General features: G+C 46.3%; 1 protein-coding gene across 1 annotated transcript in view; it reads left to right on the top strand.

Annotated features, from left to right (window-relative positions):
- LOC147706469 (solute carrier family 2, facilitated glucose transporter member 1-like) overlaps positions 1-23,803 on the top strand; it is a 43,579-nt gene extending 19,776 nt beyond the window's left edge. Inside the window, exons 5-10 of the mRNA XM_086929085.1 lie at positions 13,582-13,744; positions 18,925-19,112; positions 19,781-19,885; positions 20,210-20,311; positions 21,111-21,314; positions 22,909-23,803. Of these exons, the coding sequence (XP_086785211.1) occupies positions 13,582-13,744; positions 18,925-19,112; positions 19,781-19,885; positions 20,210-20,311; positions 21,111-21,314; positions 22,909-23,145 (999 nt within the window). The 3' untranslated portion in view covers positions 23,146-23,803. The remainder of the gene's footprint in view (positions 1-13,581; positions 13,745-18,924; positions 19,113-19,780; positions 19,886-20,209; positions 20,312-21,110; positions 21,315-22,908) is intronic.
- The last annotated feature ends 1,808 nt before the right edge of the window (positions 23,804-25,611 follow it).

Raw genomic sequence — 25,611 nt, forward strand, 5'->3', positions numbered from 1 at the left:
CCAAGTCCAGTTGGGCATTTGTCCACTGCCACATTGGCTGCAAACAAAATTAATTCTGGGGTACACCCCAGATGCTGTTCTTCTTTAGTCTATCTTTATTCATCTAACTATGTATCAGGCACCATTCCTCTTGGGTAAAGTTAGTGCTTGAAGGTCCTTGGCCTAAGTTGCAGGAAAAGGGGACCCAGACAACCCAGACATTTCAAGTTCCTAAGGGACATTATATGCTGTTGTGTTCTCTGATGTGGAGCAAAAGTGTAGGAAAATCCTCTTTTTGCATGATTACCCCCATATTTGGACTGATGCTGCTGTTTTTTTACTGTGTGCAATGGGACTTTGCTAACCAAGGCCCAGTGGATATGCTCGAACCCTAAACTTGTTGAAATTGTCAATACCTCTTATTGACCAATGTAATTTAACTATAAATCCCTGTTATATGGTGCAAAGTGCACCCAAGACATGTCAATTAAATATCACAAACGGACTGCAGCACCCATTGTCCAACCCGTTACAGTGACAGTGTAAACATGACTGAGGGCCTGCCACTGTAGCCTGACTGTGCAGTTTTAAAAATGAAAATTCTCACTTCCAAAAAAAAACCTTTTTGACAGGCCTCAACCCTCCTTTTAAATATTAACATGTAACCCCTATGCACACCTCACGGGAATTAAGGTAGAGAGTATGCTATTTAAAAGTAGAACATGTAAAAGTTTAATTTCAAACATGTCCTTCCAAGGAAAAAAGCCAAAACACTGTTTTCACTATAGCTGGGTGTTCCATAGGAAAGCATCAGAATACAGTATTACTTTTAATAATGTTATCACCAGCTAGGTAACAGCTATAAAATGAATTCTTGGGGTGCTTAAACTCTTTTTGACAAGCCAAATCCACTGATAAAGTCAGATTTGTAAAATATATATGAAAAGTCACTTTTAGAAAGCTACCTTTCCCCTTCCCAAAAGCCTCTAGAAGCTCATTTACATGAGCTTCAAAGGTCACCCAGGAGCTGAATGGCCCTCTTGATGAGGTATGAACGTGTTCCCAGAGCTAAGACAAAGCCCTTTGGGGAGGTGTTCTGTATTTCTGTTCCTCTTGCAGGATGACCAGTTGGGCTGTACTCAGAAACTTCATTAACTTCAAATAAGCCTTACTTGTCATAGGCAAATGTTAGCTGACACCCTGGCAAGGCACTCCTTTTTCTACCCAGTCAGGTAGGTGCCAATCTCAGTGGAAGGAGATGCCCCAGAACTGGTTTGAAGTGACCACAGCGAAGGGTTGATCATTTCCCTGGCCACACCCCTGGGGTCGGCAGCTGACAAGTTCTAAATGGACCTGCCCTGGGCCCTGCTAGTGGTTTCTGCTGCTTTGACACCCAAGTGCTGTTCCTGAGGTCCTGGGACCCTCAGTTGTGTCAGAGTATGCCACCACCTGAAAAGCCTAGGACTTAGAAACCTTTTGGTTCCAAAGACCTTTTTTATTATTATTCAGCTTATAGAGCGGCTCTTTACTACAACAGAGTGTCCCCGCGCTAGAACACCAACAACACCTCGGCAGCTGGCTTGAAACCTCTCTCCCTCCATCCTAAGGCACCAGAAGAACAAGTAAAAAGGCCTACTTTCGGCCCCCTGAAGGGTGCTGGAAGAGCCAAGTTTTTAGTTTTTTCCGGAACAAAATCTCTGACGGGCATGTCCTAAGGTCAACAGGTAGGTCATTCTTGGCCTTTGCCGCAAAGAAGCCAAAGGAGCTCCCTCCAGCCCGTACCTTACCTACCTTTGGAGGACTGGGACAAACCTGCCAACTCCAGTGTGGGCGGAGCTAGGGGGCTAGAGGAAGAGGAGGAGTGGACACAGGAAGAGGACAGTTAGAGTAGGGACAGGGAAGGTAATAGAAGCACACAATAAAGCTCCATTGAAACAGTAAGCAGAGTCTGTATTTCTTTGTAGCACGATGCTACAACTGGCGACGAGGGTGGGATAGGCATTAATGCAACCCACAGGACCGTATGAAGACACCCTGTCCCCCACAGCGTCGAGAGACGAGCTCCGCTGCCGAGTGAAGTTGGTGCTGAGAGGAGGAAGTCAGCAGTGAGTGACCCCGACCCCAGAGACGCTGGGGAGCCCCGAGAGAGTCACGACAGCGAGCGCTGAAACGCTCGGTGAAAGAAAGTGCTTTGCGCCGAAAGCGCGAGTCCCGCCGGATGCGTGGTGCCCAGCATCCTAGAAGAAACAGGAGTCGGGAGCCCACTCCGACCCTGTCCAATGCCCCAAAGTGAAGGAGAGGTGCCCTGGGAGGAAGGACGCTGCCCCCGAGAGCCAGCGGCCAAGTGCGACTGAACGCGCCAGAATCGGAGCCTGTGGGCTGTCGGAGGTTTGGAAACCTCACGCCCGATGCGTGGTCTTTAGCCCGCGATCGGCGGAGCAGAGCGGGAAGCTGAGAGCAAGGTGGGAGCCCACCCCAACCTTGCCTGATTGTGGCCACAGCCCCAAAGGAAATACATCGCCGTCGCAGGAAAGCGACCAGCGGTAGTGGTGAGTGCTCCGCGATACGTGGTTCACGTGGAGCCCCGCAGCCTGGTCGAGCGCGGGAAGAAGCAGATTTGAAACGGAGCGCGGTTCGCGCCAAAATCGGAAGGTGCGCCTCAAGTGGTCCCGGGGCTACGATAGAGCGACAGAGTGATCGGGAGCTCGATTCCGAGTCAGCGGTGCGGCGTGAGTGCCAGAGTGAAGCGGGAGGCAGAGCCGAGATTGCGCGGATGCTGGTAAGAGGAAGACTGGCTCGTCGAGCAGCAAATTCCCGCCCGATGCGTGAGGAATAGCCAGGGCGAGGAGAAAAACGAGTCGGGAGCGGATCCCGAGCCTACCTGACGGTGGGGTGCCTGAAACACAACATCGACGCTGCTGCAGCTGACCGCGGGTGAGTCCTTAATGGAGCCCTGAAGGGGGAGAAGGGCCCGGGACAGTCAGACCTCGTGGGATGCGGGCGGCCATTTCAGAGTCAGGCAACTCAAGGAGACATCCCCTGTGAAGTGAAGGAGCGGCCATGTTTAAATCAGGCATCATGTGGCTCCAATGGATAATGCGAGGGTGATCAGTAGCACAAGTCAAGTCAGGGAATATAAGTGGCAGACAGCCCCCGAAGAGATCAACAAGCACTGGCAAGTGCAAAGAAAACGAGAAGAGATCTAAATAACAAGCAGCGGCAAATGGAAAGTGCCTGATTGAGCACACGAACACAAGGAAGCCAAGCCAGACTGCCCCAAAGGGTAAACAAACACTGGCAAAGGTAAGAAGCAAGCATAGACGCATGCAAGAGACAGATGGAAGCAACACGTGGAGACCAATAAGCACGAGCAAATGCAAGTAGCATAATAAGAGAACAAGCCCAAGCAAACGCAAGCGGCGTGATGAGGAAATGAGCACAGGCGAATGCGAGAGAGAAGTAAGAGCAACTACAGAACAAACATTGATAAGAACAAATAAACAAGCATTGGCAAGACGATTCAAACAAGCGCTGACAAAATCAAATAAACAAGCATTGGCAAAGAGCATACAAGCATTGGTACATGCACAGAAACAAGCATTGATACATGCAAAGAGACACAAGCATTGATACATGCAGATCAACAAGCATTGGAAAATCCAGCAAACAAGAACTGACAAAGATAGTAAACAAACAGTGGCCAAGGCAAAACAAGTATCAGACCAACAAGCATTGACAATGATAAAGACAACGCACAAATAATTACAACGGAATCAGCAACGAGCATGAGCCAAAGCAAGTGTGAAGTAACCAATAAACACACACAACAAGCAAGTGAAACCCAACATTATCACTAACCATGGATAAATTGAAGGGCGCAATGTTGACCAAACACGAGTGAACTGAAGGAAGAACTGATAATCAAGCTCAAGCTAAAACAGAAGCAGAGACAACCACATAGTGGAACAAGCAGAAGTAACTGAAACCCGAAACGAGCACAACAAACACTAGGCTTTCTCGTCGATAATGTGACTGGAGGATTTGCAACAGTCGAAAGGAAAACCCGAAGAAAAGTGAACAGCACAATGTCCCGCGTCTACGACAGATCAGAATCTCCCTCTCTCATGGCGGGAGGAGACGTAGCTCAATGGTTCACTCCACACATTGAAGTATCGCCCCCAGCGGTGCAGATTGACGATTGGATCAAGGGCCTCAAACGGCACTGGTGGCTGGTAACATTGGACGATTTCTTGAAAGCCAATGGTGAGCAAAGAGAAAGAAAATGTCTGGTGCTACTCCTCCATCTGGTGGGTCCTGGGGGCCGATGCCCAATTAGAACATTTTCCAAAGAAGAAGCGGACATCTATGATAGACTCCAAGAGGAGCTCTGTGCCCATCTCAATGCACAGGCAGATGTGGATCATAATCGCATGGTTTTCAACACAGCACGGCAGGAACCAGGCGAACCATTGCCACATTTCATCACTCGGGTGCAAAGTCTGGTACAAGGCTGCCATTTCAACACGTTTACAAATGAGGATGCTGTTCGGCTCCGAATAATTGAAGGCTGTAAAAACCCCGAAACAAAGCACAAAATACTGAGAGGGCATTGGTCGTTAAAGGAAATTATCAAGAAAGCCGAAATTGGAATGCAAGTCCAAGCAAGAGACAAATTGATGGATGTGCACCTGAGTGCAAAACTTCGAGATACCTGGGAAGAGAGAACTCAGAAATCAAACAAACACAAAAGGAGAGAGAGAGAAGGCAGACCAGCGAAAAGACAACGGGAGAAACACAGTGACAAGGAAAGTGACAAGGAGTACTCAGAGTCAGACTACTCAGAATCAACCAAAGATCCCTCAGAGTCAACCATCCAAAAAACAACTCCCAGGAGTTATTCATCCCCCAGGAGTCCCTCAAGGAGTCATTCAAAGTATGACACACACTACTCTGACGAGGAGGGAGCGTCCAGTGGGACAGATTGCACTCCTGGACAAGATGGCATTCTGCACAACAAGTGGGGGAGAAAGACAAACCATAGAAGAAGGGGTCGCAACGGTCAACACCGGAAATCGACGCCGGAACATCAGTCGCCAAGGAGTGAAGACGAGTCAGAGGAAACATCTGGTAGGAGAACACACCACCCCCAGATCAGAGATATTAGAGCACCAAACAATCAGGAAGGAGAACCAGATCGCACAAGACGGACTGGTCCTCCACAACAACAACAAGCAAGAAAAGATCCATGCATCCATGGGCCCCGCGACAACGAAGAAACAGAGCGGAGATGGTTAACCTCAGGCGAGAAGGACGAAGAGGCAAAAGCTTGGGATCAAGCACAAGGAACAAGCACGGAATCATCAAACAACCTCCCAAATGAGACAACATTGAAGATGTTCCAACAAAGACACACGGAGAAGCACTTCAAAGACAATTCCGAGGTGAAAAGCAGCTTGTCACGGACTACCCGGTTCTGAAGACCACCTGTTAAGACATTCTCAAAGGAACACTCACAGAGGGAACTGACGAAGAACCCCTCTGATTCAGAAAGCACGTCGGTCCGATCCTTTGAGTCGGCAGAGTCGTGGTCCCGACAACGGCCACTCGCAACATTCTCAAAGGAACATTCTCAGAGGGAAGTGACAGAGAACCCCTCTGATTCAGATAGCATGTCGGTCCGATCCTTTGAGTCAACGGAGTCGTGGTCCCGACAACGGCCATGGCGCCAAGCACCCGAACACATCAGAGAACCAAGGGACACTCTTCCCGTCAAGAGCGACACGTCTCACACTAACGTCAATGCACACTCGATCACTCCACCAGACAACCCGTCATATCAATCACAGGTGCATCGCAACACAAATACTACACCGTCACCCCGGATAGGGGCAGCGAGGTTGACTCAAAGGTCCTGGTCCTATAAAAGGAAAACAGACATCGTGGCCATTAGCACCCAAATAAAAACGGACCAAGCAGTCGATCTGCAAAGGAAGCCGGACATGTCAGGAGAGACAAGTCATCATCGGATGAGAACGAAGCACACAAATGCCCAGCCGGTTCCAGGGTTTACGTGTTCTAGGCGCGAACAGGAGTGGGAGAGACAACCCGAGACAGCAAATCAATCTCCAAGCCATACCAAGATGATCTCCACAGTTCATACCCCACCGGCTGGCATCCCAGACTCGAAACAGGAAGACAGTGTTGTTCTTGACCTGACAAGGCAAAAGGAAGTAAAAATACATGCAGACACTCGGAAGGGAACCAGAACAACATCCCCTCGGAAAAGAGGCCGAGAGTCACGTGAGCAAGAGTCACAAAGGAGGACAGACTGCCGATATCAAACTGAGCTCTCCATAGGCACCTCAGACACTGAAGGTGAGTGGATCACTCAGAAGTTGAGAAACAAACATCATGAATCTGAACATATGCACGTCACATGAGAAGTTGCGCAAGTGCAAACATGTACTCTCGTAATAAAAAATGCTCTCGTCTAGGAGGCAGAAGGCCACACAACGCAAACTGAGATACGTCCATATATCTCAAGCGAACAGCCCACGGACTTGTATGGCTGACCCAGGAACTTTAAATATGTTAGACGCTAAGTTAATTTCGTTAACAAGGGGGGAGATGTAATGTTGGAGTGCAGTCTAGTAGCTGGGTGTGGGCGGAGCTAGGGGGCTAGAGGAAGAGGAGGAGTGGACACAGGAAGAGGACAGTTAGAGTAGGGACAGGGAAGGTAATAGAAGCACACAATAAAGCTCCATTGAAACAGTAAGCAGAGTCTGTATTTCTTTGTAGCACGATGCTACAGGTGCGTTGCCACTGGTCCAAAGATTCAGGTTGCTCCCACTCAGAGGTTTTCTTCAGCAGCAAATCCATGTCAGCGAGACATCGCAGAGAAGATATCTGGTCTCGTAGAGCCATGTTTGGATATCTCCAGCAGCCTTACGCTGCTGGAAAAACCCAAAACTCCAAAAAGGGACTATGTTCAAACGTAGAAATCTTCACTGGGCGATGAAGCCAAACGTATCTGACTGATGAGGGACCTTCCATGGATGCGTATTTTGAATTTTTCCTGCTTGAAGCTTTCCCACCTAAAGTCAAAGGCTTCACCGGGGTTTCATCCAACAGCTATCTGGCCTTTTGGATCCTTTATTCGACCACAGCCTGCTGCTTTTTCCCGCTGAGGATTGTTGACTTCCATTTCAGAGACTAAGTCCTACGATAAAACTTCTGACCGGGTCACACCTTGTTTCTCTATCTGACATGCTCCTTTGCAGTCTGCCTTAAATCAAGCCTAGGTACTGGTCAAGAAAAACCAGATGACCATGGTTGGCACTTCACACTTTTTGGTGCTATTTTTAATTTAAATATTTCATTCTTATCTCCGTTCCCCTTTATTAGGTTTTTGTAGTTTTGGTGTCAATTTGTTCATTAAATACTCTCTATTTTTGTAAATAATAGTGGGATTTTTATTCCATTGTGTTTTTGACTTTTAAAGTGTTCTGATACTTCTACATGCTTTGCACATTTTCTTAAGTTAAGCCTGTCTCCTCTGTGCCATAGCTACAAGGGGTTGAGCTCAGGTTTAAACTAAGGAAACCTTTACCCAACCTAACAAGAATAGGGACATTATTGCTTGTGGTGTACTGCCATCCACCACAAATAATAATCCTCTGTCTCACAAACAGGCAAATTCCCATCTCTGGCCACTCTGCTTCAGCTGCCTCGGTCACCGATGATCTTATCAACCAGTTTTTGCAACGACCCTGCTTCACTGAGCGATCTCAAGCGTTGAGCTTTCTACTCAGACATTATGCCTGATTGGAACCCTCAGGCAGCATTTCCTGCACATGTCCCAAACTAAAGTTCCCTCTAATTTAGACAGCACTCAAATGCACACAATCTGCGTACATAATGCTTACCATCCAACATGTCGCTGAAGATTGCACTTGGAAACTTAACGAGAAGGCCATACATCATACAGCTGCAGAATGAGAGATGCTGGCTGGCACAGGCTGGTAACAAAAGGCAAATGACAATGTTGCCTTGTGGTGCAGACTGAAAGATGGCATCTTCACATGGGTTTTATGGAATGTGGGATGGAGCACAGGATTTGCAAGTAAAGTGTGTGATGCCAGGGTCCTTGACAGATTTAGCAAAAAAGTGATGGAGGATTGTTATTTAGCAGCAGATGGTATTGTACGACATTACTTTATACTACCGATTTATAAAATCAATTACGTGTTATCCCCATGTCTGGAAGGAATACACAACCCACAGCAGAGCAGCCATTTACATTGATGTGACCCAGGACACTGGTAGAAAGCCACATTTGGTTTAATCAGAAAAATACCAACTTTCAAAAAGTGACATTTTCAGAATTGAGACTTAGAGACTGACTTTACAATTTAGGAGGATATTAAATTACCTTTCAGATGATTGGAATAAGTGTTTTTCTATCTGTTCCCAAACTGAAGTTGTCACTTATTAAGTGCAGTAAGATAACCCAGTTTTAGTCGATGGGAGAGATAACCTTACAACAGTGAAAATGACTTTAGGAGTTTGCCACTGTCAGGATACATGAAGCTTAAGCACCCATGTCCTACTTTTTAAAAACTATGCACTCTACCCTATGCACCTTGACCTCCTTCCTTAGGAGCAGGTTTAGGCCTGGCAAAAGGTGTTTTCTGCCAGGTCGAAATGGCAGTTTTAAACTGCACTCTAGTGGCAAGCCCGAGACAGTATTATTTACTGGGGATTTGCAAGTAAAGTAAATGTACCAATCAGTTGTAGGTCAATTTTACCACCTTTAATAGAGAGAGAGCACGACTACCGGTAAAGTGCCCAGAGCCTTAATGCTGAGTTTAGCATAGAAAATAGGAGTGAAGGTAAAAAAGTCTGTGAGGATACAAACCTTCAGATAGATTTCATTAAAAAAATGAACATAACATCACAATTTGGCGCATCATGATCACATTTTGTCAACAAAGATGTTTTTAAAAAAAAGTTCTATAAGTAATTTTGAAGCAGTTCAAAATATTTCATAACAGTCCATATTGATTTGTGTGAGGAACCTTTAAAACAAAAAATGCAGACTTCCTTGATTGTCCTGATGCCGGATACTCTTGATTGTCCTGATTCTGGATACTCTTTTTCTTTTTTTTTAAATTTTTGAAACCTTTATTGCACATTAGCAACAAAACAAATACAGGCCTACAGCCATCCGGCCGGCCACGACACATGTTGAAGCAAGTTAGCAAGCAAAGCGACAACTCGATAGTATCTGAGCATAAAATAGCAATCAGCCTGGGTTACACTGGGTATCTTCGCACTACCGAGAGACAGGAGAAGTGAAGGTTAATTTTTAAAGTTTTAGTATATTCCAAAATATAAACAATAGGAAGGATCAGAGTTCCAACAATCCACCAATGACATAAGAGGGCAACGTCAACCAGAAGAAATCCGAGCAACAGAAAACATAATCAGACTAGCGGCATGAGAATAATACGACAGGATAGTAAGAACAAAATATGTTGCATGCCAGTCACCGCCCCCCTCGCACCGAGCCACCCTACTGACCCAAGAAAGAAACAGAAAAGGAAAAGAAAACCAAAAGTAAGAGAAAAAGAAGGCCCATAGAAACTGAAACGGACAAAATAAAAACCCCACCCCCCTACCCCCACCCTACACGCATGCAGAGGCTACGGCCTACCCCCCCCTAGCAGTGTGTCTGTCGCCCCAAAAAGAGTACCCGAAATACAGATAAAGAAAAAGGGGAAGAAAAAAGGTATCACATAAGATCGGAGGAGGGCCATAATCATAAACTCAAAACAATCAGCATGTAAATCCTCGGCCGCCCATCCCCGGATCCCCGAACCAAAGGAAACAGTATTCAACTCCACCGTCTATCCCCTGCAGCCCCAGCAGTATACGCTACCGCAGTCAATGATAGGGGGAACGTCCTCATCCCTGGCCCCTGCGATTGGGGACATCTACGGGGTCCAGCTGCACGGTAGCCATCTTGAATGGGATAAGCAAACGGAGTGACCCCAACAGAGTAGGACGCTGTCCAACAAAGTCTGTCCATTCCAAAGCCATGCGTGCGACAATGATAGAAAGGGGGACAACGCACTGTGACAGTCCACCAAAATCAGCCGGCCAAAGCAGTAGCATCCGCTTCAGGAGAAAGTTGTAAGTGTCGCCAGTAGAACACAAAGGAATAGCCAAACATGGCGTCCATGGACGACTCTCCGGCCACTGCACAAACCCACCGTCCTCAGACCACTTCACCACCTTTTCAATCAACACTGAAGTGTCGTCAGGCTCACGCACCCTCAATGCCCCTGAGCACACCCGGGTAGGCACTCCACAGCAATCGGGGACAGGATGTGGCACAGTGTCCTGCAATCGAGAGCCAACTCTTCCCACCGGGGGCATATAGGGGGAAATAGCGTCCAGCCGGTCCCCTAAGTCCCGGGCAGTATCCTGTAGAGCAGATCTCAAAATACCCAAGGCGCACAGGATGTCTCCAATCTGCAGTGGTGCCGTAGAAGGAAGAGGGGCAGCAGGTCCCTGCACGCGGGGCTCGTGGAGGTGTTGTAGTCCCCGAGGCTGGTCTCCACCATCACTGCCACGTAGCTGGTGGCCCAGTCCGGGTCCTGCATAACATGACCTGGCTGGGGGCACAGGGGCAGCACAAACCATGCCGACACCATGCACGGCGCCAGAGCAATGTGGGCAAACGGGCATCTCACCGGCAGCAGCCCGGAGTAAGCACAGAAGCCGGGGACACAGCCGTCAATATGGCATCCACCGCTACGCTGGAGGGGATAAGCGATCAATCACTGCCTTCTGCGGATCGGAGCGTAGACACAATGTTGCACTTTAAACACGATATTCCCCAAGCGCGAAGATGAGCAAAGCTAAGCAAATCCCCGCAGCGGTAAACACAGCATAGCAGCTGTTCCCGCTGGTCGCCTCTGCCCCGCTTCAGTGTCCGATGAGAGTGCAAACATGGCCAGCCATCTCAAGACAAAGACCCGATCAGCTCCAGCCAGCTCCGGAAAGGGGGTGAGGGCGCCCCGGCACTTCTACCGCAGGGGGCGCGCAAAGAAACACACCGCTGGAGTCAGAATCGCCTCCCGGTCCCGAGGGTTCAATTCAGAAACAGGATCGGTAACAGGAGGAGTTGCGGGCCGGGAGGAAGACGGAAGGATCGGCGGAGCCGAGGGATCAAGCGGCCATCATGGATGCAGGCTAGGCTCCTCCTCCGATTCTGGATACTCTTGATTGTCCTGATGCCGGATACTATTGATTGTCCTGATTCTGGATACTCTTGATTATCCTGATGCCGGATACTCTTGATTGTCCTGATGCTGGATACTCTTGACGATGATGGAAAATATTCTTCCACAGGTCAAGTAAATGGGGATTCAGACAAATTAAGTGTTCTATTGTTGTGTCATGTATATGGCATAGATGACAGCCTCTCTGGTCCTTGGCCATATTCTGCCATGCAGTTTCAAGCTGGAGAATTGAAATGTATAGTAGTCGATTGTATAGTGAACATTGACCCCCAGAATATTGTGATACAAGAATACCGGAGAGAATATTGAGGGCCAAAATATCGAAAAGTTAAGTGCATTTAGAGAAGTATAGATTTAATATTCCTAACTCCATATTCACATACCTTGAAGATATATATGTACCACGTAGGTACGTATATGTGGAGTTAAGCATAGAAAATTTGAATACTTATCTGTCCATATTTTATTTTCAATGTTGTGTCCTCAATATTGTGTCCCATCAATATTCTGGGGTCCATATTCAGAGTGCACACCCTGTGATGCAGAATGTATTTTGAAAACAAGTCCAAATCTGCTCACAAGATGGGCTGGAGAAAGGGTGAATTTCTTGAGTGAGTGCACCAAACCGTTTGAGTTTGTACTGTTCATGCCTCCCTGAACCAGAAAATGCAGGCTGAAGATGCACAGGCCGTCCACAGTTATTCTGAATGTTTAGAGAAACTAATCTGGATAGTTCTGAGAGAGGGATCTATTCCTGTTTATTGAAAGGGCAGCACACCAGAAAAGCAGAAACAATATTCTGGCAGGAGTGAACCCCTTTCCTGGGTGGGAAAGGTCAAAGAACACTTCCACATTTGATTGGGGTGGAGGGAAAGAAGTTTCTTCAAAGGGAGAAATCTTTTTCAGGGAAAATAATACTGAGCAACTCCTTTAATATGTAAATTTGCTCAAGTGAAAATGGATTCTATCAAAGTATTCCATGAGTAATCTTAGTACAAATGTGACAGTGGCAGCTTCCTGAAGTACTCTCTTTTTGTGACTTGAGCCATGTGTAGATATGTTCCTCTGCATCCAGAGACTTTAAATTAAATTATTTTGTTAATCAGCCCCCCTGAGTTAGTGATATGGTATTTATGGAGTTCAAAGATCACCAAAACGATATCAGAGGTGAAAAATAAAAAGTTGTTTTGCTTGCATATAATTTAGGGATGTAATGCTTCTCCTGTTCTCTCTAGATATAATACTCCCACCCAGCTCTGTGATAGGAAGAGGAAGCAGACGGGCATCAAGGGGTTGTTGTGAATCTTGAAGCAATAATCTACACATGGAAAATATTTCTGAAGACTTGATAAGGAAAAGACAGTTATAAGGTAGAGCAAGAGAAACAAGAGAATGCCAGGAGAATAGGACAGTGGATATGTATACCTGGTGTAGAGATGAGTGTGAAACCTGGAACAGGTACTAGTCCCCCCTGTTGTTGAACCAGTACTTCATTCTGTCAAGGTCGGTAAAGTGAGCAGCAGGAGCCCTGTTCTTGTCAAATATGAGAGCTTTGGAGTGTCAAACAATGCCAATAATACCAATTGATTTACCTTACTTCATCACTCTCCCCTTGTCCTCCTCCTTTTTTCATTGTTTCCCTCCAATTGTCTCTCTCCCACCCTCTCTTCATCTGAGCTTCCTCCTTATACTCCATCCCTTTAATTACCCATTCCTCACTTTCTTCCATTCTCCTCCTTTTTTGCTTCCACCTTCCCTTCCCCTCATCTTCTGGTGATCTTTATCTAATCTCATGCTGCCTTGCACTTCCCTTCCCCTTCCCCTTCCCCTTCCCCTCCCCCTCGCCTCTCCTCCCCTTCCCTTCCCCTTCCCTTTTCCCTTCCCTTTCCTTTCCTTCCCCCCCCTTGCCTCTCCCCTTCCCCTTCCCTTCCCTTCCCTTCCCTTCCCTTCCCTTCCCTTCCCTTCCCTTCCCCTTCCCTTTCCCCTTCCCCTCCCCTTGCCTCGCCTCTCCTCCCCTTCCCTTCCTCTTCCCCTTCCCTTTTCCCTTCCCTTTCCTTTCCTTCCCTCCCCTTGCCTCTCCCCTTCCCTTCCCTTCCCTTTCCTTCCCTTCCCTTCCCTTCCCTCATCGTACCCTTTCCTCCCCTCCTTACATCCCCTCTGCTCCACTCCCCTTCCTCTTTCCCCTCCCTTCCCCTTCCCCTTTGCCCTCCCCTCCTCTCCCCCTGCCTCCTCCCTCCCCTCTGCCCCCTACCCCCTATCCTCCCCTTCCCTCTCTTGCCCGTCCTCTCCGCAGGTCTTCGGTCTGGATGTCATCATGGGCTCTGAGCGCCTCTGGCCCCTTCTTGTGGCCCTCAATGTCTTCCCGGCCTTCATACAGATCGCTCTGCTGCCCTTCTGCCCGGAGAGCCCTCGGTTCCTGCTCATCATGAAGAAGGACGAAGAGCGAGCACAGGCCAGTACGTGAGATTTTCAGTCTCTTTCTATGGGCAGTGACCTTGTCAAACTCCAGGCAGGCAGAAAGGTGGGCCACAGCTGAAGACCATAAGAACAAACTGCTTTTAGAAGAGCGTCTCCCCCCTCCCCCACCGACTGCCTCAAGGCTCGTTTTATTATTGTTTTATTTCTCCTTTCCTGCTGAGTCCTTGGGTCAGGGCCATGGGAGATGACAGCCTGCAGGTGGAGTGGTGGGCACAGTTGTCAGTGCTCATGATGGTTTGGCTGGTCGTCTCAGGCGGGCCAAACCATCATGCACACTGAAGCTGTCTCCAACCCGAGCTGCGTTGCCCGTTTGGAGACAACAGAAATAGACTCCCAGTCCCACTGGGAGCCCAAATTCAGAGCTCTCAAGCCAATCCTGACGTTGCTTCCAGTTCGAATGGCACACCTGCTTAATTAAGATGATCACCCCTCGAGCATACATGGAGTAATTGGAGGCCATGCAGTATTCCACCCAACGTGCACCCACCACACCTGCTGCATAGTCCAACAGATGCGTTTCTTGACGAAATGAGAAGTGCGCATGTTGGTGATCTAATTAAGCCAGTACCTGTCTTGTTTTGTTTGGGGTGTCCAGACTTCTAAAGTTCCAGGTCAAAAAGGTAAGTGGAGCTGCAGCGGGGCCAGTGTTATTACTCATGTCTCCAGTCTGTCAACTCTAAGATGCGACTATTGTGAGAGCCAAGGCTTAACAGAGCACCCTTTAAGCACATTATGTGGACAATTGCAATCAAACTAAAATTCCCTCCCTCCTCCACTTCAGCATCCCTAACTTGCTAAAGTCACATCCTCAGGTACACAAATGTCCCATTGCCAATAAACAAAAACATTTTCCCCAAGAAACAGAAAATGCACAAAGTTCCCCCATAGGTATATGAGGTGTTCCCTCTGGGAGGCAAATAGAGATCTAGAAAGCTTCCAGGTGGATGGGGATGAGAAGGAATCCAACCCACCCCATATCATTTAAGTCAGAATCTGAAACTGTGCAAGACAGTGACCCAAGCGTTGAATATGTCACGACAATATACAGTGAGAGGCAAAGCCAACCCCATCTCCCACCTTTCCATTAGACCCCATTGCCAGTCAAGCTGTTTTGCATGATGAAGCGGGATAGTCCATTCCTGCTTGCTTTAAAAAGTCTAAGGCTGCTTGTAGATTTGAGAATATCTTCTGCCCGTCTTTCATGTCCATGTTCTACCTTGTTGGGTGTATCACAGCGTACCCTACACTAGGTATGGGCGGAAAATCCGTTCCGCTCGCGGATTTTGCGGATTTTCGGGAAATCCGCAATCCGCGAGATTCGCGAATCTCCCGCAAAATCCGCAAATCCGCGAGCAGCGGATTTTGCTCGCACTGCTCGCACTGTTCGCGTGAGTTCGCGGCTTCCCAGTACAACTTCGCGCCCCGCGAATAAGTGCTAAATTGCAGAAATACGATCTTAGCAAAACTGAAACTACTTGCCAGGTTCAAAAGTTCAGGCTCATCATTAGTAGCCATTTCCTGTAGTGCTTCCTGAGGGGCCCCTCCAGAGTTCAGTTGCCAGTTGCAACTATTATGTGACCCTGCTCTGAACCTCAGAATAGTTACACATATGCCACAAAGGTCCTGAATTACAGCTAAGGGAGACAAGCAGGAGCCAGGCTGGAAGTTAAAATCCATTAATTAGCCCCTAATTCATTATTGTCAGTTGGGGCAGGGCAGGTGTTGTAACTAATTTTGCAACAATGAAAGCACTTAGCAAGTGCAAAAGATCACTAATCAGGGTGCACTAAGGAAGCAGGTGCCAGCTAAAAAAATATTCTGTGACACATTAATCAGCCCCAAATTAATTCAGGTCACTTGAGGCAGGGAAGGTGTGCTTTGCTTTGCCGAAAATAATGTACACTGGACAACCAGAGGGTGTGGTGATGAAACAGAGGGTGGCATGGGTGGGCCAGAGGGTGGCATGAGTAGTCAGAGAGTGGCAGTGGTGACAGAGAGTGGCAGTGATGAAGAAGAGTGTCCCAAACAGGCTGGACACGTAGAAACAACAAGTTCGCAAAACTTGCGACCCGACAGGTAAGTTCGCAAATTGCGAAATTGTAAAAACCCTCGCGAACTGGCAGAAACACGGGCGAACACAAAAAAAAAAAAATCCGCAAATTCGCGGGAATTCGCGGATTTTGCGGATTGCGAGTTCGCAAATCAGCAAAATTCGCGAACGCGAGATCCGCAAAATTCGCCCATGCTTACCCTACACCAGTCTGTTGTAGCTTACTCTTCACAGGTAGAAACTTGTGCCCTGCAGCCTGGACTGCAGAGGTACAATTGGGAAAAAATGCAAGCTCATTGCCCTGATGTTGGATAACTTTTTTTCCCTGCAAAGGCAGAGCACTGTATCATGATCATGATAATTCAGCATCTGCGCAATGACAGGCATGGTGGCCCCCTCGAAACTGGCCATGTCCTCAAGAATATGTGGGCATGCTCCACAATAAGCATATGAGAGAATTGATCAGCACCAAAGACATCACACAGCAGTTGTTCAACAAATATCTCCATCCTCACTGTGTTGGTGGTTTCTGGTAGGCCGATATTACGTATAATGTTTTTGCGAGAGCACACCTCAAGATCTTTGTTTTTAGCCTGGATAACTGCCATCACCTTCTCCATGCTGAGACAAGTTTCTCTCGTGGTCTGGAGTGTATCATCAGTCGTGGATATATGCTGCTTAGCCTAAGTTATGCAGACCGCCTTTTTGTCAAGTTTCGTTGCCATATGATCCATTCTGACAGTCATGGTATCGATTTTGTTATTAATCGATTGTAAGCTCTGCTGCATGGCCAACAGCATAGCCTTCAACAGTTTGACTGCCTGTGACGGCCCCTCTTGTTCAGAGTTCGATAGTGTCTCCCGCAGGGTCAGCTTGCACAAGGTGAGGCGAGATTGCTGCTTATCTGTCTTCCAATTGCGGGAGGGGAGGCTCTGCAGAGGGGAGAGAACAAATCACTGGGTGGCGATATCTGGGAAGTGCAGCAACTCAGGATATAGTAGGACAGCGCAGTATGACAGCAGGTGGGCCCAATGTTCCTAGTCAACCAGTCCCCCCAGTGCAGGCACCACCAACTCACACAGTACTGTTCCAACAACACCATCATGAGGGCCGCCGAGTACACATGCAGCAGATAAGGAGGCGGGGACACTCAACACGTGCATGTGGTGCCCAAGGATTGCGCTATACCGCCGCACTTTGGCAGTCAGGGCCGTCCAATATCACTCAGGGCCCACAGCAGTTCATACTGCAATACCCAAGGCAGCAATGTCCTCAAACCCCCCCAAAAAATGCACTAACCATTGCACATGTCCTCTTTTCCCAAATCCTCTTCAGTGCTGACCTCGGATGCAGTGGGCTCCTGTTGGGGCCCCCAGCAGCACACTACAGGGCGGGAGCCAGCTCCCTTCCATCTCTCTCCTGGTCAGAGCGATAGGCTGACAAAATCTGACCAGGCAGCTCTACGCACAGCTTCCCCTCAATCTTCGTGCAGCAAGAATGCAGATCCTCTGACGTTTCTCAGCAGTTTCAGCTTTGTGCAGCCTGCAGCCCACAGGCAGTGTCTAAGAGGTGCAGTGTCTGGACCCCGACTATAGGCCCCAGGATACGCGGTACACTGCGCCAGCACCTCCTCCACTCAGTCCGACAACAGGACACCAGGCTCTGTCAGCTCCTCCAGTGGAAGCCGGGCCTCACTCTTCGCAGCCCCATCCTGAGCTTCCCGTGTCTCACATGGTAGTCTCCCACAGCTCACCTGTCAGGTCGGTAAGTGGTCAGTCAGGGGGCAGTCTATCGGCAGCGGCACAACTTAGAAGGTTTAGCTCTGTCGTCACCAAGTAGAATGATACGTCTTTCAGCATGGCGCCGCTGCCATGTGGCGAGTCTGCAGGGAGGCTAGGCAGGTCTATCAGAGCTGCATTGCCTTGAGGGCATGTTTATTTTGTTGCCTCCCGTACAGCAAGTCACCACCAGCACAGGGCATCGCTTTCACTGCTGAGATTGGTGCATAGATGCAGGATATTGTATGGATATTTATTGTCCTGGTCCACAGGACTACACTACGGTGTGGCCATCTTGCGTTGGGCTCTCTAGAGACCTATTAGTGGTAATCATTAAGAGTACTGGGGCTCCTGGTAGCCACTGGAAGAGGGTGGCTGTGCTTGTGATTGCACCTGGGAGAGTATGGAGGGTGGTGGAGTATCTGACATCTACTGGCAGATTATTGAGGTTGGTAGGCTTCAGATGACTGTTTGGAGATTGTTTTGAGTGGTGAAGCTTTTAAATCTGTTGGCAAACTATTTAAGGCAGCCAGCCTTCTGTTACCTCTGGGGTGACTGCTGAGTGTGATAGAGTTGATGGTGCTTCATGGGAGAATTTTTGAAGGTGGTGGTGTGTCATACATTCATTTGGTGGTTATTGAATCGAGTCAGACTTCTGGGACCCTCTGGACATCTTTCGAGTGTGTGAGAATGCCTGAAACTTGATGGGAGATTACTCAGTGTGATTGTAGTTATGATACCAGTTTTGCAAAGTTTGAGTGTGGTGAGGTAGCCCATAAAGTTTGGAAGATTATTGAGAGGGATAGAGTTTCTGTGGCCTCTCAGCAGATAACTTAGTATGGCAGGGTGGGTTCTGAGGGTGGTCCTGAGATTGAGTGTGTTGGGGGTTCCCATGACTTATCAGAGATAATCAAATCTGGGGGCCTTCTGTTCTGTCACATGTTGTAACATTATTGAGTGTAATGGGGTTTCGAGGCATGTTGGGAGGTTAATTGGGTTTGTTTCTTACACTAATTACAAGACTATTGAGGATTGTTGGACTTCAAATTTGTGTTGGAGGGCTGTGGAGGAGGACTAAGCTTCTGAAACTTCTAGGAGATTATTGATGGTGCTGGGGCTCCTGTTAGTTATTTACAAAATTGGGGGGATTTGGTATTCTGGTAATCATGGTGATATTATTATGGGTGGTAGAACTTCTGATAATATGACATTGCATGTGAAAAAATTGGCTGAGACATGCAACATTGAGTTAATAGGAAGGGAGAAGTTGTTGTTCCTTGCATGAGAGCCTCCACATCAATTCATCTTCATTCTACCATCTTGTCCTCAGTACTGCAAAAGCTTCGTGGCACAGACGATGTATCAAAGGACATCCAGGAGATGAAGGAGGAGAGTGCCAAGATGTTGCTGGAGAAGCCAGTGTCTATAATCCAGCTCTTCCGCCTGAGCAAGTACCACAAACCCATCTTTATCGCCATGGTGCTGCAGCTTTCCCATGAGCTGTGTGGCATCAATGCTGTAAGTCCTATCCAAAAATATACACTGCATTGCTGGTCCTGCAGATACATTCCTCTTGCTAGATTGAGGCACACCAAGCCAAACACACATCTATATATCCGCTGAACACTATCTGGGATCAGCCACTTAGTTTAACTTGAATACATACACAGAATTTACAAAGACTATTCCCCTACCTCTAAAAGGTTGGCCAACATAAGTGCTATAGCCTCAAAAGAACAACAGTACTGAGGACCCTACCTGACAGCAGCTTCCTTAGGATGACTGACTGTAACATCTTTCTAAAAAAAGGCACAGTTGGGACTAGTGCAATATCAATGTAAAGACAGAATGTTAGGAAGCAGGGTGAGCTTTCGGAAGAAATAACATGCTGTTTTCTTTCCAATCCATGGTCTTAAGATCTCTAAGTTGTAAACCTTGTACATGTAAGACTGGCTCTCGTTTGTTCATGCCTATAACTCAAGCAGTCTGAATGATTTGTGGACAATTGGCGATAGGATTTGATGGTGCACTTCCTGAGATATGACATTTCTTCCTTGCCATCAAACTAGTGGAGTGGTTGCATTATGGCCGTGTTTCAGTGTCAGAAAATCTATCTTTTGATGAAAAATGTGGATTTAGGTTCTGTTTTTCTTAAAAACCAGCATTTCTTCTTTCTCTTTTCTAAGGTCTTCAACTACTCCACAAAGATCTTCAAAGAAGCCGGTATTCTCTACCCAGTTTACGCAACCATTGGAGTCGGAGTTGTCAATGTTTTTTTCACTGTTGTTTCGGTGAGGCCCATTTGTAAATCACTCAGTATCTTTTCCATTGGGCAATGATGGGGAAAGGTTGGGACTGCTTACAGAAGAAGAGCTCCATGAGTTCAATGAAAAGTGGTGCATTGAAAGAAGGGCATCCATAAAGTAATCAGAAAGACTGCAGCGGCGAAGCGAGGAAGAATGCATTTTCAGAGCCACTTAACTGAGTCAATACATTGTTTTTTACAAATTGGAAACTTGGCAGCTATGTATCAAGATATGGTATTGTCTGTGTTGATATAAGTTATTCATGCTGTATACACCTGTTTATCTTTTTCCTAAATATTTACATTACAGCTGTTTCTGATGGAGCGAGCAGGACGCCGTACCCTTCACTTGACAGGACTTGGTGGGATGTTCTTCTGTGCCATTCTGATGACCATTGCACTCAAACTCAAGGTGAGGCCTCCTTAATCCACCTCACCAACCTGCTTGACCCAGATACAGAGAAGGGCAAGGCTAGGGAAGGTGGTATGAATGACAGACTTGAGAAAGATGGTTACGTGACCAAAACAATGTCCCACAAACATTAATTGCCATATCTGGTGCCAGTGCATTAAGGCCTCACCTTAGAGTCGATGACGTGGTAGTTAGAGATGATACATAGAGGGTTCCATGGGAAACATGTTGTTGGTATGATAGTAAACCAGTTGTTATATATATGTTTATATGTGTGTGTGTGTGTGTGAGTGGCATGCACACACACATGTGGTCACCTATTGTTTTGAATCTGTGTTTTGCTTCCTCCATATTGAACCCTTCCAGTGCCCTATCATTGCATTGGGGTAGTTAGAAATGATACATAGAGGGTTCCATGGGAAACATGTTGTTTTTATGATTGTAAACCAGTAGTTATTGGTGGTTCATCTTGGGACTAGTCCTCATGCATTTGGGATTGAAGTTTGTTTTTTTATTGGTCAACAGGAGGGAATATTTCATATGTGTCTGTGTGTGTGGGTATATATATGTATGTATATAAATATATTTTGATATATATATGTTTATATGTGTGTCTGTGTGTGTGTGTGTGTGTGTGTGTGTGGGTGTGTGTGTGTGTGTGTGTGTGTGTGTGTGTGTGTGTGTGTGTGGGTGTGCGTGCGCACACACATGTGGTCACCTATTGTTTTGAATCTGTGTTTTGCTTCCTCCATATTGAACCCTTCCAGTGCCCTATCATTGCTTTACTTTATCTCAATAGGAGACCATCTTCCAGATGAGTTATGTCTGCATTGTGGCGATATTTGGCTTTGTGGCCTTCTTTGAGGTTGGACCTGGCGCGATCCCCTGGTTCATTGTGGCAGAACTCTTCAGCCAAGGTCCACGGCCAATCGCCATGGCTATCTCTGGATGTTGCAACTGGACAGCCAACTTCCTTGTGTCCATGCTTTTCCAATATGCAGTGGTAAGCCAGTGTTCTCCAAAAACTGGAATGAGTTCTCACTTATTGTGAATGTGTATTCATCTGTATCTTAAACCTGTAAAACGAAGGGCATCTAAGCTTTGTGTCACTATTAGTATTTCCCAAGAGGAATAGGATAGCTCAGCCTATATCCAGTGTGGTGGAGCACATGCATAATGACTGTGCTCAATTTGTGATCAGTGTGAGTGCAGCCAATCAGTTCAGGGAGAGCCCTGCTTACAGCCAGTGTGAGTGCAGCCTGTAAGTACTTGGAGTTCCTGTACCTGGAGACCAGATGAACTAGAAGCAATAGTGGATGTCAGTGGGTTTACAGCCTTTCTGTAAAGGGAGAGCCCAGTTGTTCAAAGAACATGCAGTTCTGTGGAAACTTAACTGTGGTGTCAATGAAGAAGCGCCTCAAGTGGTCTGCAAAACTGCATCGTTTGCCCTTACCTTGTGGGTCATGGGAAATTAATTAAATAGCCATGAGGTAACTTTGAAGTTGCTATGTGTGAGTCTCTTCAGAAGATCTTCAAAGCTGCCATGAATGAAGGGTGGCAAAAGGAACAAATGATGGATGGAATGCTGAGTACCCCCTGGTTTAATCCATCGTTCTTTTGCTCACCACGTCACCCCCACTTTGGACCCGGCCATATGTAAATCAGTCTTGACACTGTGTCTCATGGGAACAGTCCAGCCCGAACTGCCAAGCCAGCTCCTCCCTGGAGCGGACACAAGCATCCTGGGACCAGTTTCGGGCTTCACCCCTCGTCAGCCAGGCTAGCTTTAATCCAGTGGTGCAGTGAGCATGGGATCCACGTCTGGACATACCCTTCCCACTTCGGGCGACAAAAGCAAAGGAACAAATGATGGACGGAATGCCTTACAATGCAAGCATTTATCCCCAGTGTTTGTTTCTGGTCCAGGGAGGACCTGGCCTAGCAGTTCGGGCTGGACTGCTCCCATGAGGAACAGGGCCAAGACTGATTTATATATGGCTAGGTCCAAACTGGGGTGGCGTGGTGAGCAAGGGAATGATGGATTAAGCCCAGATCCTTGTGACTGGGGTGAATATCTTCATTGTTCAGCATTCAGCTCATCAATTGTTTCTTTTGCTTGTGAATGAAGTGTGAGCCTTTTGATGAATAACTATCATTTTTGGGTCAAAAACTGAGTTTCCTTCAAAATGTTCTCCAGAACAGCTATGAATGTGCTGTGTGATTAGCATCAGTTTTGGGTTGAGATTAGCTTGATACCATTGTATACACTTTGTGTGTGTCTCTGAATTTTGATTTACTAATGCATGCCAAATGAAGATGCGCCTGTGTCTGACCTTCAGAACCCTCTCCAAACCTTGGGCATTATATTGCCCAAGGTTTGGTGAAAATAGTGGGAGCTAGATTTATGTTGTTGTATCTTGTGGGGACTCTTCCAATGTTTTCCCTACTACCACAAATTTCCCCGATGCTCGTTATTAACATTGGATAAGTATGCTTTCGACACCCTTGGTGGACAACTATTATAAAATGTGCATATCCGCACTCACCATGCAAACATGCTTACATCGTTTCATCTTCTTTTCTTTAATATCAAACAGGACGGCTGTGGCCCTTATGTCTACATCATCTTCGCTATCCTGATTCTCATTTTCTTCATCTACACATTCTTCAAAGTCCCAGAGACTAAGGGACGGACATTTGAAGAAATTTCCCGGGACTTTGAAAGATGCCCAGCTGAACAACCTGTGGAGAAAGGCCCCGGTGAGGAGCTGACAGACATCAAGAAAGCTGATCCAGCCATAAATGGGGAGCCACAATGTCCTCCACCGGTGTGAGAATAGGCGCTACTCACCATGACCTCATCAAACTCTCAAGAAAAAGCTGTAGAGACTTGTTTCAATGGCTGGAACTTGTTCTGTTGCAATAATGTTATCACGATGGCTGCTGGTGGAAAAGATGCATGACAACATGTTCCAGAGTCTTTCAGAACAAATTCTCAGTGACCAATGTAACACTTTAAAAAGGTTTTTGTTCTGGAGGGTGGGACAGATTTCCTCCCTGATTTGGGCAAATCTCAAATACATCCATCAAGAAGAGCTTTTGAATGGGATGGCAAATTTCCAATCTCTGATCCCTGCTGCTGTTCTAGGAAGATAAATGTTTCCTGGAAGACACACTAAGAACACCAGTGAGAAGAAACAATCTCAGGAACTAAATTTTGGTTCGGAAGGGTTTTAAGGAAGCAGGGCAGCATTCCAAGAGTGTAGATTGCCCTGTTCCCGGGCAAATTCCTGTTGGCACATTTGAAATGAGGTCTATCTGTTGGAGCAAATGCAAACCAACTACATTTGACATCGTCGATTGCAGGTGTCATCCATTCACACTTGTGTAAATTGTCAGAGGGCAAGAGATTTGGAATCTCCATACAAATGGTGATAAAAAACAAAGCCACAAATGTTGGTCAACTAACTCCTCTTTCATGGAGCTGCAAATAAAGAGATCTCAACTTGATTTAAAAAAATATATATCATTTTATTTTTATGATGTAATGGTAATGTGTTTATGAATCTTAAGTACTTATGGAGCATGGAACCAGAAGTCTTTGCTTTATCACAATGACAGAGTGAGGCATTGATTCGCAACTCCCTACGTCACCTCGCTTATACGAGTAGATGTAACGAAAAGAGCTAATTGAAAATGGCATCAATTTAACAGTGTAGTAATATACCTCTCTTAGCACACTTCTGGTCAATAGTCAGGTTTGCCATGCCTATTGCCTTATTTCTGGTGCCCTCTGATTATCAATTTAGGGATATGTTGTAACTGTGTGGGGTTCACGGTTTTGTGTGTGTGTGTGTAGGGGGTGTTTGTACTAGTGTGTATGTAGTACAGTTTTGCATATGTTCCTTGCAGTTGTCCTGGTCTCTGGAAATACTCTGTGACGTGTGTATGTCAGGCAATTATCCATATAATATTACTTCCTCTTTAAAGAACTTAGCACAGATATGTATACAAACAGTTTGACAACATAAACAATTACTGCCATATAAAGAAATATATTCTAGAAATTCTGCAGAGAGATCTAAAACGCACAGACCCAGAAGAATAGTTCAACTTTGTTTATTCATCTACTGCACATAACCCACACGTATTGTGTTCAATGATCATTGAACACAAAAAACACTGTTCTGTTGATTTGCATTTTGTGTTGGTAATGCCTTCTGGCTTGTGTTGAATTGGAAGCCTTGTGTGGTGAAACTCTTGCATCAATGTTGCCAGTATTTTCTGCTGCAACATCTGACATTTGGTAGCGGTAAAAAAAGGAAGGAAAGCTGGAAATTAAATTTTTGAGAAAGGTTCTGCCATTTTTTTGTGCTTAGCTGTTGCAACATTCCAGCTTGTGTTGCTCGACTGCCTTGAGCGGTCCTGAGATATTGTGAGGCATCTTAACTGTTTTTGCTATTTACACCACCACCTTCGTTTATAGGGAAGGAAGGCCCTCGCTAGAAACAAGCATTGTGGATTGTAATTGTATTTATTTAAGTTCTAGTTTAAATAATAGCTGAAACCTTTATCCTAAAGGATGAAGGTCTGGGGTCTGGGTCAAACAGAGCATCCTGTACAGTTAGCCATGTATTAATGACATTACTGTGTGTCAAAGACAGAGACAAAGAAAATAAAAGCCACCTACTAAATTTTCCCCTCCCTTCCATCTTCAGGAACCACCAGTATATGGGGATAATGACTAGCACATAAATCTCTGCAGAATCTGACATTTTATGGAGTATCCAATGAGAGGTTTATGTGTAGTGTTTTAAGATAGTTACATGTGTGTCTGTAATGTATCTGTGTACATGTGTGAAACTGTATCAATATTTCTGTGAATTACCAGTGTGCAGTTCACCTCTTAGAACAACTGCTCCAATACTATGCCTTACACTGCCATAATAGAAAAAATGCTGCACTTTGTGCCTCGGGAAATAAAATTCCATTGGAATTATCTTTCAATATTTCTTCTATGTATCCTCGATTTCAGTGGAAAGGCAGAAAATGTAAACATGTTACTTGTTAATGTTTTAAGCAGCTAAGCAGTACTTTAAGAGAGATATGAATGTGAGTCCACTCAGGCTCAATACCTGCCTAACCACTTGCAGGACACAACTTGACGCAAAATAAAGTGTCTATTAACTGTGTTAGTAAACTACGTTCAGTAGCGTTGCATCAACGCCTGTCCAAACTTTAGTAGCTATGGACCTTGATGTCTAATACCAAATCTGGCAACTAGAGACATGTTTCTTTTA

The sequence above is a fragment of the Lissotriton vulgaris genome, chromosome 7 (assembly GCF_964263255.1).
Source record: "Lissotriton vulgaris chromosome 7, aLisVul1.2, whole genome shotgun sequence".
In the NCBI taxonomy this organism is placed as follows: domain Eukaryota; kingdom Metazoa; phylum Chordata; class Amphibia; order Caudata; family Salamandridae; genus Lissotriton; species Lissotriton vulgaris.